Source organism: Zingiber officinale, chromosome 7B (genome assembly GCF_018446385.1).
Source record: "Zingiber officinale cultivar Zhangliang chromosome 7B, Zo_v1.1, whole genome shotgun sequence".
Taxonomy (NCBI): domain Eukaryota; kingdom Viridiplantae; phylum Streptophyta; class Magnoliopsida; order Zingiberales; family Zingiberaceae; genus Zingiber; species Zingiber officinale.
In genome coordinates this window covers 7592123-7609427 of record NC_055999.1, presented here as the reverse complement: position 1 = coordinate 7609427, position 17305 = coordinate 7592123, and the positions used below count along the sequence as shown (strand labels likewise).

The 17305-nt window shown below is 38.6% G+C and overlaps 2 protein-coding genes across 2 annotated transcripts; both read left to right on the top strand.

The window, feature by feature from the left end:
- Positions 1–9690: 9690 nt before the first annotated feature.
- Positions 9691–12859, top strand: LOC122004134 (receptor protein kinase TMK1-like). Its single transcript, XM_042559063.1, has 5 exons — positions 9691–9756; positions 9880–10368; positions 10482–11204; positions 12724–12743; positions 12793–12859. Exons 1-5 carry the CDS (start codon positions 9691–9693, stop codon positions 12857–12859), a joined length of 1365 nt encoding a protein of 454 aa, XP_042414997.1.
- An 894-nt stretch (positions 12860–13753) lies between these two features.
- LOC122004132 (receptor-like kinase TMK2) lies at positions 13754–16816 on the top strand. Its single transcript, XM_042559062.1, has 3 exons — positions 13754–13849; positions 14111–14350; positions 16307–16816. Exons 1-3 carry the CDS (start codon positions 13754–13756, stop codon positions 16814–16816), a joined length of 846 nt encoding a protein of 281 aa, XP_042414996.1.
- Positions 16817–17305: the final 489 nt, after the last annotated feature.

The window sequence follows — 17305 nt, the reverse complement described above, 5'->3', positions numbered from 1 at the left end:
GTAACTGGAAGAGACCTAAGAACGCCAAAGAAATCGGGAGCTTTCGGGATTAGCAGGATATTACTGAAGTTTGTAGAGGACTTCTCCAGATAGCCTCCTCACCGCAAAGACTTACCGTAAAGAACAGAAATTTCTGGTTGAGGACTCGGTCAGCGAGCTAAAAGGAGATTGACCCGTGCTCCCATTTTGGCTCTACCGGACAACACCGGCTTTGACATCTATAGTGATGCCTCTAAGTTGGGACTAGGAGCGATATTGATGCAAACGGCAAGGTGATCGCCTATGCCTCCGGACAACTCAAGGATTATGAGAAGAATTACCCTACTCATGACCTCGAGCTTGTAGCAGTAGTGTTCGCCCTCAAAATCTGGAGACATTACTTATATGGAGCTCAATGTAGGTGTATACAGATCATGAGTCTAAGTACTTCTTCACTCGAAGGATCTCATGAGACAACACAGATGGCTCGAGCTGGTCAAAGACTATGATATAGACATCCTCTACCATCCGGAAAGCCAATAAGGTAGCCGACGCACTAGCAGAAAATCCGGTGCTACCTTATTATCTCTTATGACCATGTCACCGCCCCTATAGAGATCGTAGATTTTGGTCTCGAACTCATCGTTGGACTCTCTACTATGACCTTAGGGTCTACCTTGCTTGGTGATATTCAGAGCAGCTCGAAATTCATAAAATCAAGCAAGGGCTAGCGTAATCAAAGTAGAGAATTCGAGTGTCCGATAGGGTGTTGTACTTTGGTGACATGTGTTCCGGATCGGGAGGAGCTACGGAGACAGGTTTTAGATGAGACTCCCTATGCGATGCATCCGAGTTCCACCAAAATGTATCAAGACCGAGAACCATTTTGGTGGCCCGGATGAAGCGAGACATCGCCAGATATGTTAGCATCTGCCTCACCTGTCAGAGGGTCAAGGCAGAACATCAGGAGTTCTGACCTATCTGATTCCAGAGTGGAAGTGGGAGGATATCTCTATGGATTTTATAGTGGACCTGCCGTAACCACGAATGGTTTTGACGCCATCCGGGTGATAGACGGGTTGACTAAATCAGCCCACTTCTTAGCTATCAAGATATCCTATTCCATGGAGAAGCTAGCTCGGTTGTATCTTCAGAGATCGTCGGACTTCATGGAGTTCCACGGACCATCATTTCGGACAGACAGCAGATTCACATCACACTTCGGGAGTGTTGGGCACCAAGTTAAAGTTCAAAGACATTCCATCCTCGGACCGATGGTAGAGACAGCAGAGTAAATCGGTACTCGAAGATATGCTCGAGCGTGTCCTAGACTTCAGGAAGTTGGTGCAAATATCGAGCTTAGCGGAATTTGCATACAACAATATCATGCCACTATCGGCATGGCACCTTACGAGGCTCTCTAAGGGCGGAGGTGTAGATCTACTGGTATGAGAGTGGTGAACAAAAGAACTAGAACTTCAGACAGATCTAGTAGCGATACCACAATCAGATCCGAGAGGATAGAGGCAGCTCAGTCGCCGGAAGAGCTATGCTTGTCGATACGAGACCCTTAGAGTTTTCAGGGGATTCTGTTCTCGGAGTGGCTCCCATGAAGGAGTAATGCGTTTTGGGAAGAAGGGCAAGCTAAGTCCCGATATGTGGGACCATACCTTATCGTAGAAGAGTGGGCAAGGTAACATATGAGCTAGAGCTACCCGAAATGTCAATCCCACAACGATTTCATGTCTCTATGAAGAAGCATACCCCGGATGCCACCGGTGATTGAGCCCGTCAGTGATCGCGAGGACCTCGGCTATGATAGTCGGCCTATTCGGATAATAGACCGAGCAGAAATTGCGGAACAAGGAAGTACCCTTAGTCAAAGTCATTTGGCACAATCACACGCAGAAGAGGCAACTTGGGAGGCAGAAGCTAGAGTACCCAGAATTGTTCTAAGTTCGAGGACGAACTTTTTATAAGGTATGGGGGATTGTAACGCCCGAAAATTCTCAAACTGGCATTAGAATTTATCCTTTGATTTTTCTGGAATTTTTAGATATTTTTCCGGAATTTTCCGAGTAGCGAGAGTAGCAAAAATAATTAGGAGAATAAAAAGGCTTAAGCGGGAATCGAACCCGGGACCTCTCGGGTCCGCTAAACCTTTAGTTAGCCTTGGTAACCGGTGAACCCAGCAGGGCCGTGCTGAAAGAAAGAGGAACCAATTATATTTATATTAGAGTTAGGTTCAATAATCCACTTAATATAAATTAAGAACTTAAGTTGGGTTTGGTTTAATTTGGTTTGGCAGCCCTCTCCTCACAAAAGCTCACGCCACTTCCTCCTGTCAAACCCTCACGCCGGCGCCCCTCTTTTCCTCCTCCTTCTCACGGCACACCAAGCCCAAGGGCCAAGGGAACTTCTTCCGACGAGATCTTCGATACGAGGACGTTCCCCTTCGCGAGAAGAACCCGTAGACGCGAGCGGATCGTCGAGAAGATCATCTCCACCGGAGTTCTAGCGAATAGAATCGTAAGAAATTACGAATAGGAGGTAAGAAACCCCTCACCTGCAGTATAATAGCTTTCGTTTGATTGCATACTTTTAGATTTAGCTATATGCAGGTTTTTCGGCACATAGGGTGTGTTTTAACCCTCCTCGAGGATTAGGGATCTAGTTGAGCATCTCTAGACGGGCCGGACACGTTGTTCCCCTTTAGTTGGAGATTTTAGACGTTGTCGGGTGCCTAGAGGTGATCTCCCTATTAGAGGAGAGAGTCTGAGCACACTAAGTGTTCGGTAAAATGTTAGTGTAGCTAAATGCCACCTCAGTTGTGTTTAATAGCTCAGTTAAATGCATTAGGAGCATTTAAAACAGCACATTAGTTTAGTCCAGTTTTATGGGACTACGGTCCAATGGGTGGGCTCCCACAGTCGCCTCTAGGTTCAGATAACCTAGCTCTAGGTTCAAATAACCTAGAAACAGCAAGTTAAACAGTTAGCTATATTCAGTATTTTTTTTTTCAGTGGCACTGTACTGGATCAGATATCCATTGGGTTGGACTCCCACAGTCGTCCCTAGGTTTAGATAACGCAAACCCGGGTCTAGTTAGGAATGCGCGCACAGCAAGTACAGTTGTCGGGCCCAAACAGCATGATTATGTATTTTCACTTATTATGAATTAGTTTTTAAAACTCAAAATTTGTTATGTTAGTTGAGTTTGAATTCAGTATCAGTTTAGCTTCAGTTTAGCTCATTATATGTTCAGCCAGTTTCTTTCTATGATTGGGTATGATAGCTCTATGTTCAGTTCATGTACACATGCTTTAGATGATAGTATGCCATGACTAGCTTTGATGGCTATGTATTGTATGATGGTACGCCATGTTTTAGTTCAATCAGTACATATTTCAACCAGCATGTTTTAAAAGCATATTGCATCGAATGCATGTTTTTGTGAGGTAGACGGTTTCTTACTAAGCTTTAAGCTTACAGATTCTACTTTTCCTTATACTGCAGATAAAGGTAAAGGAAAGATGGACTAACAGAGGAAGCTGGAGGGCAATGCAAAGATGGTGTGTGTGGCAGGAACTGGAATCAAAGATCTTTAGGGGACTTAAACATTCTAGCTTAGAATTATGAACTTTTAGTATTTTGCTTTTTATGCATTTTAAGTTGTTCAATGCTAGAAATTAAAGAACCATGCACTATAACAAGTTAGATTGCTAGTCATATGTTATTAGAGTGTTTATTATGTATTAGATAGTTGTAGTGTGAGGTTTTGGCACGAACCAGTGCCGAAATCAGAGTTTCAGTGCGAAATCAGACACCCCAATTGATCGGTGGATCGATTGGGGGGTCCCAATCGATCAGCTGATCGATCGGGCAAATTGCTCCGCGAACAGTAGGTTTCTGGATCGATCATCCGATCAATCCAGCAATTTCTGTCGCGAACAGAAGGTTCGGGGATCGATCCCTGGATCGATTGGTCAGTCTGGATCGATCAGCCGATCGATCCAGAATATCGTCCCGAGCACAGTAGCGTGCTGGATCTATCACTGGATCGATCCAACTTATGCCCCGCGTACAGTAGCCGACTGAATCGATCCCTGGATCGATCCGACGTTCCAATCGATCAACGGATCGATTGGGAGGTCTGATAACAGCCGGAGAACGTTTATTTCAGCTCCTTGACCATAGGGGATGTAGTATATGTTAGGTATACTTTAGATTACATCCTTCAATACATGTAGAACCAGGAACAGTTATCAGTTAGCAACTAAAATTTAAATTAGATCAGTTTTCCGCACAGTTATCTCAGCATAACTGTAGCGATCGGCCTTACAGCTTAGTACCTAGAAGGTGGGTCGTTACATTTTTATTCTTTTTCTGATTTCTCTTTCGTTTTCATCTCCTCACGCGCGCCGAGCCTTCTTCCGCACGCGCGATCTCTGTGCCCTAACCGCCGGCCCGGCGGTTTCTTCTTCGCCGAAGCCTTAAACCCTCGGCCACTTCCTCTTCTTGTTTTCTCCTACCCGAGCCGAAGCCCTCCTCTGCCGTAGCCTTGCCGCGGAGATTCCCAGCGCTGCCGCCGCAACTCACAGAGCCGTCCGACTCCTGATTTCTTCTCCAGTGTGCCCTAGCATCTTCGCCGACGCCGCCTTTCTTCTTCTTCTCTACCCAACCGCCGGCGACGGGCGAGCCCACCGGCTGTGTCTTTTCCTTTCCTCCGGCAGAGCAAGAGCCGACCGACTGCTCTACCTCCCGATCGTCGGCCATCATCACTCGACCGCCACTGTGCTTTGCCGCCGCCGACTCTTGACCCGAGCACCACTGCCGGCAGTCCGAGCTCCCTTCTGGTGTTCGGGCCCTAGCCACAGCCTACACAGCCGCGACTTCCTCTGCCTTAGGTCGGGCCGACTCCTGATTTCCTCTCGCGTCGCCCGATTTCTGACTGTTGCTCTGCCTTCGATTGTCGCCCAGTGGTACATTCTGTGCCCTAGTTTTATCCTTACTTCAGTTGTGTTTTTGGCATTAGGGTTCCCAGCATCAGCCTTGTCCGGTCCTTGGTCGTTGCAGGCAGTAAAGGAAGAGGTAAAGTGTTCAGGTTATGTTTTTGGATCATGGTTTGGAAGGAAAATGGTTGATGTGGTTTGTTTGTTTTGTTTCCAGCAGCTAACATTCCTTAATGGCAGAAATTCCAGCCAACAACTCTTTGATATCAGTACAAACTAGTGGCTGTGAGATTCGACTGAGGCATTCAACTCAGGTGAGTGATATTTCGTTTGTTACGTTAATCCTTAAGCTAGGATGATTAGGGTTAAGGAATTAACTCTAGTGGATCCACTGGTTTTATTTAATTAGAGTTCGTTAAGTGTATTGGGTTGATTAGTTGGATCCAATTTAAAATTTCTTAATTGGATTAGAATTTAGTTTGGCTAATTGTTGTATGATAGAATGAGCTAAACTAGACCTTTGTTTAATAACACAGGACCTTGACGCGAGACGAGTATCTCGATTATCGGATTGGACCATTTCTTATTGGAGGCGGGTACTTTGACTTATGTCTTTGATATGCATAATAATATGTTTAACATATAGCAGTGATTGTGTAATCATTTTGTTTCGGTTGGTCACTACATGATAGTTACATGGTTGCTTGTTTATTTATTCTGCACTGCATATTATTTACCTGATCATATATGCTTTAGGTAGTGACCCAACCACATGCTATGTTATCTTCTAGATCTAGGGTTTATTTGATGCCCTATCTGATTTGTGTACCTTCTATCTGATACATCTTCCAGTGGTACACACTTTGTATTATTTATATGGTCATTACTATGTTATTCATGAGATTGCCATGCTTAGTGTCATGCATCATGATTGCATGCTGTGCGATTGTCGGCTCCACTATGGTTGAGCCCATCACCAGTTACATGTACTACACACACCATCACCCATGGATTAGTGGTATATCAGGCAGGTGTCTGTTTGGCTCCGTTGGTCGGTGACTCAACGTGGTAGCGATTAGTTCCGCTCTGTTTGCTCACCGGCATTTAGTGTAGCGTGGTAGCCGCAGATGGTGGACTCTGTTTGGCTCCGTTGGTCGACTCATGGGTAGTGAGATTTCCTCCCGTCATAGTGTACCGAGAGTTGAGAGCATTGAGCTCCCCATTTATGATTTGGGGTCGAGGATGAGTACTCGGACATCCGCCCACTCGGTCGCTCATCGTGAGGCGGTGATGTCGAGTACCGGTCACCATATGCATTTATTGTTTTGTGATTGTGTTTACTTGCTGCATTTATATGGATGCATATGATTGACATGCACAGGATCTTCACATAGTCACTACCCGGTTAGTACAGTTATCTCCTGATTTCGTTTCAGTTGCATTTATCCTTCTCGTATTCAGGAGACTGTACACATGATTAGTGTTGTCTGTTATTTGTTTTATTATGCATATCAGTTGTACCTGCTGAGTGTTGGACTCACCCCGCTTCCATTGTTGATATATTTTCAGGTTGAGGCTGTCCGGAGCAGTTCCAGTCGCTGGTCCCCATCTGTTGGTTTTTGAGTTGTTATTTTATTTTAGCTTTTCTCTATCAGACTTTGTTTTAGTCTTGTTTTGGATTTTACATATGGATATTGTATGGAATCCTTCCGTTTGATGGACTTTTGGTATGATTTGGATTTTATTCTACTACATGCCTGCCTGGACGGCAGAAGAGGTGAGTTCGTCAGATTTGAGTAGGGTGGATTTCGAGTCAGAGTACTATTGTTTGTGATTACTATTATTAACTGCGTGGTTGTGACAGCTAGAGGCTGAATATCTATATAAACTGCATGGTGATTGTTTTTATTTATTGTTATAATTCCAGCCATCTGTGGCTGAGGTATATGTGTTATGTAGAAGTTTCAGATTGTCCGCAGTACAAGGGAGATGCTGCCGAAATTTCTTCGGACAGGGACTCCTCTGGGGCATGACAAAAATTTCATTTTCTTTTGATTTTACGGAGGAACAGTAACATTTACTGTTTCTTCGTTTAATCGATTACCTAAATCGATTGAAAATCTGCATGAATCGGTTAAAAGATTTCCATTTTTAATGTAAGTTCAAACAAGCCGCATCAGCATGCTGATGTAGTTCCTTTTATTCGACAAATGAAATGGTTTAGTTTCTAATAAAATGATTAATAAAGTGGCCACTAATAACCGCTTATCTCTCCACCGCCCTCCACTCACAGCACAAATTACAATATATTTTTCCCTCTCCTCATCACTCATCACTCCGCACTCTGAGCTGCACACCTCCGCAGCTCCGCAGCACTCTGCACTCCGCAGTCGCAACTAGCAAAGGTAATCCACTTTTTTATTGATCTCCCCTGCTACTAAGCCTGCTACGGGCTTAGCCTACCTCATTACGACTATAAAATATAACAGTGCATATAGCTTGCTGTTGGCCTCGTGAATGACAACAATTAAGATAGAAAAGGTACAGAGCCTCATATGCATCTTTCATTCAATTATATCTATGACTGAGGTGATCCCACGGGGAAAATTTTTTTATGCCAAAAACAATGGGTATCTCTCCAACGGTTACCTATTCCTACAAGAGATCAACCTTGTACGTATTTGGGGTATCTATTCTATAGCAACCTAGTATAAGTATAATATGTTTTCTTTCCCATTTCACTTATTGAGTGATTCCTCATAATCCCATCTCCGATCCTTTCCTATGTATATATCTTTACAGACTAATGAATATATCTACCTCACTTAACTTTAACAATTGATTATGTAATTATTTATAAGAGACCTTCTATAAAATATGAGTATTTGAGCAATCTTATCAGCTCTTAAGGGTGGTTCGGTACGGCATACCGAATCATCAACCCACATACCGTTACCATACCGAAAAATATGGTATAAAAATTTTCATACCGATATTGTATCGAAATTTCAGTATACCAAAATTCTAGTATTCATATTGTTCAGGTTAAATTTTCGATATCGATACGGTATATCAAAAATATTGTTAAAATTCGTATAACGATACTGATACAGAAAATTTCGGTATGGTATAATACTGTACTAAAATTTTTGATATACCGTATATAAATGCATGGTTTGATATTCACGATTCTTGTTTCATTTTAATCGATTGTTTCAATAGATTAAAAATTCAATTGATTGATTTAATTGATTTAAATTTCTTTTGATTTTATGGATGAACAGTTACATTTACTATTTCTTCGTTATAAAATTTTTGATAAATATGACATAAAAATTTTTCATTCCGATACTGTACCAGAATTTCGGTATACCGAATTTCGATATATCCAAATTCTAATATTCATATTGTTCAGGGTAAATTCGGTACGGTATATTAAAAATTTCGCTAAAAATCGTATATCAATACCGATACTGATACCAAAAATTTTAGTACAGTATAATAACGTACCAAAATTTTTGGTATATGATAAAATCGGTAAAATTCGGTAAATTTCGATACTAAATGTGTGCTCTACAGAAATTTCGATATTTTTCCCTACCCCTATTAGTTCTTAAACTCTATCTTCTATCTCTTCATAATAATTCATAATAAGTAGAAAACAATAGGGACCTACTGTGAAGCTTGATCCTCTATTAAATCTAACTAATTCAATAAAACAAACGACCAAATAAACTAGTAATTTGCATCTCCTTAATGAAAAAATAATAAATCTAAATCTATATAAAATGAATTGTGAAAAAAAAGAGGCATCATCTGATAAATTTATTAAAACCTGTAAAATTCACAAGATGGTCTTCAGTGACATGGCCTTTAGAAAACATATTAAAAGATATAAAATTACAAGAGTCGGAAAAAGAAAATATGATCAGAAAAGGAACTACAACCATTGCCATTGCCATTGTCAGGAAATTTCTCTTTTTTTTCTCCTCCCATTTGACTATCTTGCAATCACATAATTCAACTATTCCCAATAAGACAATTCGTAATAAGGAAATAAATTAAAATCATTCTCAAATTTTTCATATTTCAATTTTTTATTTTTTATTTATATTTTATTTTTATATATTGGCAAATCTCAAGTAACAACCAAAGATTGCGGCGCCTTCTATGACCATTTCAAATTAATGCAATTATTATGGTTTTTTTATAAAAAAATTATAGGAATTCTAAAAAAAATTTAACTCAAAATTAAATTTTGAATATGAAGATATTTAAACACACTGTGTAATTTGAATTACAAAATCTTTTGATATTCAAAACTCTATACTTTTCCCCTAAATATTATTCCTTCCGTTAAGATTGAATAGTCTTCCTCCTAATTTGTACATTCATAAACAGACCATTATTGTTGATCATTTGTAGGCTATTATGTAATTAAGCAATAGGTATGAGTCTTATCTATGATATTAGATAGCTTTAGAATTTATAGTGTTTAAATTTAGATTGTTAGTTATTTTTTATTTATTTTTATTAGGAAATCGCTATATCTACATACATAGATTTTTTAAAAAAGAATAAGAACCAACTAGAAGAATACAATATTAAAGAGGTTAGAGTTAACAATTTTGACTATAAGATTTTATATTTTTTTACTTTATTAATTATATTATATTATATTGTTGCGAATTAATATACTAGCTCTGCTCTCAATTAAACCCCCTCATTAAACCCCCTCATTAGATTGTATAGGAGAATGATGGCCAAGACGAGGAATTGCACTCCCTACGCCGCCTTCGTCTTCTTCTTCCTCTTCTATTTACTTGTGATAGATCTATGTTGTCAATGTCGTGGTAAAAATCCAGATGATACAACCATGTATGAACTGACACGGTCCCTCTATAGGGTTTCTTCCAACTGGAAGCCCCAGTTAGATCCCTGCACTTAGGATGGCGTTATTTGCTCCCGCGGCCGCGTAATTGCAATAAATCTTGCTCAGAGCGGTATCTCCGGAAGCCTTTCACCAGTACATGGAAATCTTACCTCACTCACGTCTCTTCAACTGGAGTTCAACAACATTTACGACCCTCTACCTCGCCTCAGCAAACTCTACTCGCTCCAGAAGATATACCTCCAATCCAATGCCTTTGATTCCATCCCAAGTGGATTTTTCATCGGACTCTCCTCCCTCCAAGGGATCTCTTTAGACGATCTCCCTCTCACCCCCTGGAGCCTCTCCCAGGACATCACTTCCGCTACTGGACTCGTCTACTTTTCTGCCATCAACGCTTGCCTCACAAGGTTGATTCCCGACTTCCTTGGCTCCTTGTTGAGCCTCGACATCATCCATCTCTCTTACAACCAACTCACCAGCCCCCTCCCGAGCTCCTTCGCCGACTTGTCCTCACGAAACTCTTCCTTGATCACCAGCAATCTCGTGACAAGATCTCCGGCTGAATTGACGTGATTGGGGCAATGCCCCAACTCACCATGGTCTAGCTCCAGTCCAACAGTTTCACAGGGCCAATTCCTTATCTATCCAACCTCAAGGTCCTTGAATCCTTCGAGGTCCATGGCAACTCCCTCACGAGCATTATGCCACAGTCTCTCGCTGCCTACCTTTCACTTAGGATTATAGACCTGTCCAACAACATGTTACAGGGCCCTCTTCCATCGTTCGCCAGCAAATCCTTCATTCAGTTGTTATTATGCAACAATAATCTCACCGGAACAATCCCTGATAGCTTGGCTCATATCCATATTCTCAAAATATTAGATGTCAATAATAACAACCTCAATCGGAATATGCCAAAATTTCGTACCTCTGTTAAGGTTGAAACTGATGGAAATCCCAATCTTTGTAAAAACTCTGACTCAGGAGGTGAAAGCTCTTCTCCAACAAGTGGGGCACCTAGTCCTCCAGACAAACTATCAATTGTGGGTATCATCATAGCTATGGTGGTTCTTGTAGCTTGTTCAGTAGGACTTTTACTGCATCACCTCAAGAGGAAGAACAAGAAGAAATTTGAACTTAGCATTGAGAGTGCAAATGCATATCGTGATGAACCTCAAAGCTTGCATATGTCTATTAAAGCATTGAAAACGACCACAAATAATTTCAGTGAGGATTTTATATTGGACAAGGGCGGTTTTGGAATCATTTACAAAGGAAATCTCAGTGGAACATTAATTGCTGTGAAGAAAAGTATATATGATTTGATGAGTCAAAATGGCCAACAAGAGTTCAAAACAGAGATCGATGTTCTTAGAAAGGTCGGTATATTTTATTTTTATGGTTTTTTTCATACCGATATCGTACCAAAATTTTGATATATCAAAATTTCGGTATACCGAATTTTGATATATCAAAATTCTGGTATTCATATTGTTCGGGCTAAATTTTTGGTATCAGTACAGTATGTCAAAAATTTCGCTAAAAATCGTATATTGATACCGATATCGAAAATTTCAGTACGATATAATACTATACCAAAATTTTTGGTATACCGTAAAATTGGTATAATTCGATAAATTTCGATACAGTATGTACGGTATACCAAAATTTTGATATTTTTCCTCACCCCTATCAGTTCTAAAACTCTATTTTCTATCTCTTCATAATAATTCATAATAAGTAGGAAACAATAGGGATAATGTGAAGCTTGATCCTCTTTAAAATCTAACGAATTCAATAAAACAAACGAATAAATAAACTAGTAATTTGCATCTCCTTTATGAAAAAATAATAAATCTAAGTCTAAATCTTATATAAAATGAATTGTGAAAAAAAAGAGACATCATCTGATAAATTTATTAAAACCTGTAAAATTCACAAGATGGTCTTCAGTGACATAGTCTTTAAAAAACATATTCAAAAGACATAAAATTACAAGAGTCAGATAATGAAAATATGATTAGAAAAGGAACTACAACCATTGATATAATTCCTTGAATGTTTTCTTCTTCAATAAATAACACTCTTAGAATGTGATATGAAACACTATTTAACTAATTCACAGAATTTAGTTTGTTAAAGATAACTGCTATTACATATATGATATTTTTTAAAAAAAAATATTTAATTTTTGTTACCTTCAACTGTAAGGGCCAAATAGCAAACTAAAAACTAATTAACAATATCTGTCGTTGTGGCTGCTACTATCGTCTTGATTTTTTGTGGTTAATCACTTGATTTTGATTTTGTCTATTTTATTCCGAGTTCGTAGCATGTCATTGTTACTTTTACTTGTTTATTTATTCTATTGTTATTTCATTATTTATTTAGGGATATACTTAACTATTTTAAAATGGAACATCAATCTGCTGCAACGAAAGGAAAGACGATAGCCTCATATTTTAAGAAAAGAGATCGTCAAACTAGTGAAAGCACTTCAATTCCCACCGTCCCTATAATGCAACATCAATCTTGTGAAAGTCTTCCAATTCCTAGTGTCCAAATTCCTTCAATTTCCTCTTCTAGCGACGATCATTAGTTATCCTCTAGTTGTATTGAACGAGATCCAGAAAAAAGAAAACAGATATGTGAATATCATATTAATGTATGAGATGAGATAAGATGTTAATATCTAAAGATGGGGCCTTATCAACCAGATATGTTGGAGTATCCGACTACAAAATTTGGAAGTCAAAATCGTCGATTTCAAAAAAAAATAGTTCCAAAAATTTCATTGGTTGGAGTATTCGCCTTCAACAAATAAGGCAGATTGCTTTTATTGTTTTCTTTTCCTAAATGATGTTAATTCGTCTAATATCTCGGCATTGGTCAATGAAGGATTTGACAATTGGAAAAGGGTAAATCAAGGAAAAACATGTGCATTTCTTGCCCATCTTGGTTTTGCAGCTTCTTCGCCTCATACTATGTGCGAGAGAAAGGCTGGAAATTTGATGAGACCCTCGCGACATATTGATAATGTCATGCATGCCCAATCTAAAGAGGAAAAAGAAAAAATCGTTTGCGTTTGAGGACCAAAATTGTCACTGTTCGCTGGCTAGCACTTCAAGGGTGTGCCTTTAGAGGTAATGATGAATCTCTATCCTCGTCTAATCGTGGGAATTTTCTTGAATTAGTAAAGGCTTTTGTAAAAATGAGTACAGAAATTGATAAAGTTGTACTTGAGAATGCTCCAAAAAATGCTCAATATATCGCTCCAGAAATTTAGAAAGAGATTTTACATATTATGGCTAATAGAGTACGAAAGATGGTTCGTGAAGAAGTTGGTGATGAATATTTTTGTATTCTTGTTGATGAAGCACGAGATATATCTAAACGAGAGCATATGGCCATTATCTTGAGGTTTGTGAATAATTATGGGGTTTTGACAGAAAGATTTTTTGCCATTAAAAGTATTAGTGATACTACCTCATTGAACCTGAAAAAAGAAATATCAAATGTTCTTGTTCATCATGACCTACAAGTTAAGAAAATCAGAGGCCAAGGATATGATGGAGCTAGCAATATGCGTGGCGCATGGAATGGACTTCAGGCATTATTTCTCAGATATTGTCCCTTTGCATACTATGTCCATTGTTTTGCCCATCGATTACAACTCACATTGGTTTCTGCAGCCAAGGATGTTAATGTTATTTGGGAGTTCTTTTCTCATTTGGATAATATAGTAAATATTGTTACTTCTTCTAAACGCATTGCTGAGTTACATACTACACAGAGAATTGAAATCGAGCATATGTTGACAATTAGAGAACGTGATTCTGGAAGTGGGGCTAATCAGATTGATAATTTACAATGAGCGGGAGCTACTCGTTGGAGTTCTCACTATGACTCAGTAAAAAGCTTGATAGGTATGAATGCTGCAATTTGCAAAGTTTTTGAAGTTCTTAGTGATCATTCTCCAAATGGAAGAGCTAAGGCTAAAGTTCGGGGGATTTATAGAAACATGGCAAGCTTTGAATTTGTGTTCATTTTGCATTTAATGCATAAAATTATGAGAACGACAGATACTCTTGGTCAAATTCTTCAAAGAAAATCTCAAGATATTTTGTCCGCTATTACATTTGTCTCTACTACCAAAACTATCCTCCAAGAACTTAGAGAATGCGGGTGAGAAGATTTTCTTCATGAAGTGAAAGTTTTTTGTACGAGAAATAAAATTGATGTGCCTGACCTTGATTGTCTTTATAAGATTGGTTGTTCCCGTCAGCAAACTACAGTTGAGCATCATTATCGCTTTGATGTTTTTAATGCAGCAATAGATTTCATCTTGATAGAGTTAAATACTCGATTTAATGAGTCATCAGTGGAACTTCTTTCTCTTAGTACCACTTTAGCTCCTAAAAATTCATTTGAATCAATTAACATTGATGATATTTGCAAGCTTGCAATGAAGTTTTATCCTGAAGATTTCACAAATCAAGACATCATTGCTTTGAAGTATGAATTGGTACATTATAAACTTGATGTGATACAAAACTTGAAGGCTTCTACACTTGTTGAGTTATGTCAGCAATTGACTGAGAGTGGACGGTCAAAGGTTTATGTTATGTTGACTAGATTGATTCATCTAGTTTTGACGTTACCTGTTTCTACTACCACTACTGAGCGAGCCTTTTCAGCAATGAAGAATGTGAAAACAGCACTTCGCAATAAAATGGAGGATGAATTTCTTGAAAATTGTTTGACACTTTATATTGAACGAGATTTAGCTAAGGATATAGGTGTAGATGCTATTATAAATGAATTTTATGTTTCAAAATCTCGTAGAGCACAACTTTGTTGAATACAATAATGTAATGACTTTTTTTTGTTATACATCTATTTTTTATAATAATATATAATTTATTACATTAATTTCAAGCCCCCCTAACTCGAATTCCTGGATCCGTCCCTGCTTATAAAATTTTGGGGTACCTATTCTAGAGCAACCTAGTATAAGTATAATATGTTTTCTTTCCCATTTCACTTATTGAGCGATCCCTCGTAATCTCATCTCCAATCGTTTCCTATCATATATCTTTACAGATTAATGAATATATCTACCTCACTTAACCTTAACAATTTATTATGTAATTATTTATAAGAGATCTTCTATAAAATATGAGTATCTAAGCATTCCTATCAGTTCTTAGGGCTGGTTTGGTACGGTATACCGAACCATCAACCCACATATACCATTACCATAACGAAAAATACAGTATAAAATTTTTTTATACCGATACTGTACTGGAATTTTGGTATACCGAATTTCGATATTTCCAAATTCTAGTATTCATTTTGTTCAAAGTAAATTTTGGTATCAGTATGTTATATCAAAAATTTCGCTAAAAATCATATATCAATAACGATACTAATACCGAAAATTCTAGTACGGTATAATATCGTACCAAAATTTTTGGTATACCATAAAATCGGTATAATTGGTAAATTTCGATACGGTATGTGTGGTATACCGAAATTTGATATTTTTTCCCACCCCTATTAGTTCTTAAACTCTATCTTCTATCTCTTCATAATAATTCATAATAAGTAGGAAACAATAGGGACCTAATGTGAAGCTTGATCTTCTATAAAATCTAACTAATTCAATAAAACAAACGACCAAATAAACTAGTAATTTGTGTCTCCTTTATGAAAAATTAATAAATCTAAATCTATATAAAATGAATTGTGAAAAAAAGAGACATCATCTAATAAATTTATTAAAACCTGTAAAATTCACAAGATGGTCTTAAGTGACATGACCTTTAGAAAACATATTAAGAAGATATAAAATTACAAGAGTCAGATAATGAAAATATGATCAGAAAAGGAACTATAGGCATTGCCATTGCAACTTCGAGGAAATTTATCTTTTTTTTCTCCTCCCATTTGACTGTCTTGCAATCACATAATTCTAAACCCTAATAAGACAATTCGTAATCAAGAAATAAATTAAAATCATCCTCAAATTTTTCATATTTCAATTTTTTATTTTTATTTATATTTTATTTTTATATATTGACAAATCTCAAGTAACGACCAAAGATGATGACGCCTTCTATGACCATTCCAAATTAATGCAATTATTATGGTTTTTTTATAAAAAAATTATAGGAATTCTAGAAAAAAATTTAACTCAAAATTAAATTTTGAATATAAAGATATTTAAACGCACTGTGTAATTTGAATTACAAAATCTTTTGATATTCAAAACTCCATACTTTTCCCCTAAATATTATTCCTTCCATTAAGATTGAATATTTTTCCTCTTAATTTGTACATTCATAAACAGTGACCATTATTGTTGATCATTTGTCAATGTCGTGTTAAAAATCCAGATGATACAACCATGTATGAACTGACACGGTCCCTCTATGGGGTTTCTTCCAACTGGAAGCCCCAGTTAGATCCCTGCACTTAGGATGGCGTTATTTGCTCCCGCGACCGCATAATTGCAATAAATCTCGCTCAAAGCGGTATCTCCGGAAGCCTTTCACCAGTACATGGAAATCTTACCTCACTCACGTCTCTTCAACTGGAGTTCAACAACATTTGCGACCCTCTACCTCGCCTCAGCAAACTCTCCTTGCTCCAGAAGATATACCTCCAAGCCAATGCCTTTGATGACATCCCAAGTGGATTTTTCATCGGACTCTCCTCCCTCCAAGAGATCTCTTTAGACGATCTCCCTCTCACCCCTTGGAGCCTCTCCCAAGACATCACTTCCGCGACTGGACTCGTCTACTTTTCCGCCATCAACGCTTACCTCACAGGGTTGATTCCCGACTTCCTTGGCTCCTTGTCGAGCCTTGACATCCTCCATCTTTCTTACAACAAGCTCACCAGCCCCCTCCCGAGCTCCTTCGCCGGCTCCATCCTCATGAAACTCTTCCTTGATCACCAGCAATCTCGTGACAAGATCTCCGGCTGAATTGACATGATTGGGGCAATGCCCCAACTCACCATGGTCTGGCTCTAGTCCAACAGTTTCACAGGGCCAATTCCTGATCTATCCAACCTCAAGGTCCTTGAATCCTTCGAGGTCCATGGCAACTCCCTCACGGGCATTATGCCGCAGTCTCTCACTGCCTGCCTTTCGCTTAGGATTATGGGCCTCTCCGACAACATGTTATAGGGCCATCTTCCGTCGTTCGCCAGCAAATCCTTCATTCAGTTGTTATTAAGCAACAATAATCTCACCGGAACAATCCCTGATAGCTTGGCTCAGATCCATATTCTCAAAATATTTGATGTTACTAATAACAACCTCAGTTGGAATATGCCAAAATTTCGTAGCTTTGTTAAGGTTGAAACTGATGGAAATCCCAATCTTTGTAAAAACTCTGGCTCAGGAGGTGAAAGCTCTTCTCCAACAAGTGGTGCACCTAGTCCTCCAGACAAACTATCAATTGTGTGTATC

Bases quoted from the DNA above. Each gene is read 5' to 3' on its own strand.
- LOC122004132 (XM_042559062.1), top strand. From the start codon at position 13,754: ATGAATGCTGCAATTTGCAAAGTTTTTGAAGTTCTTAGTGATCATTCT. The intron at 13,850-14,110 runs GCAAGCTTTGAA...TGTTCCCGTCAG, and splicing joins GGGGGATTTATAGAAACATG to CAAACTACAGTTGAGCATCA. The intron at 14,351-16,306 runs GTACATTATAAA...CCCTGCACTTAG, and splicing joins TTGCTTTGAAGTATGAATTG to GATGGCGTTATTTGCTCCCG.
- LOC122004134 (XM_042559063.1), top strand. From the start codon at position 9,691: ATGGCCAAGACGAGGAATTGCACTCCCTACGCCGCCTTCGTCTTCTTC. The intron at 9,757-9,879 runs GTGATAGATCTA...CCCTGCACTTAG, and splicing joins TCTTCCTCTTCTATTTACTT to GATGGCGTTATTTGCTCCCG. The intron at 10,369-10,481 runs GTGACAAGATCT...TCCAACCTCAAG, and splicing joins CCTTGATCACCAGCAATCTC to GTCCTTGAATCCTTCGAGGT.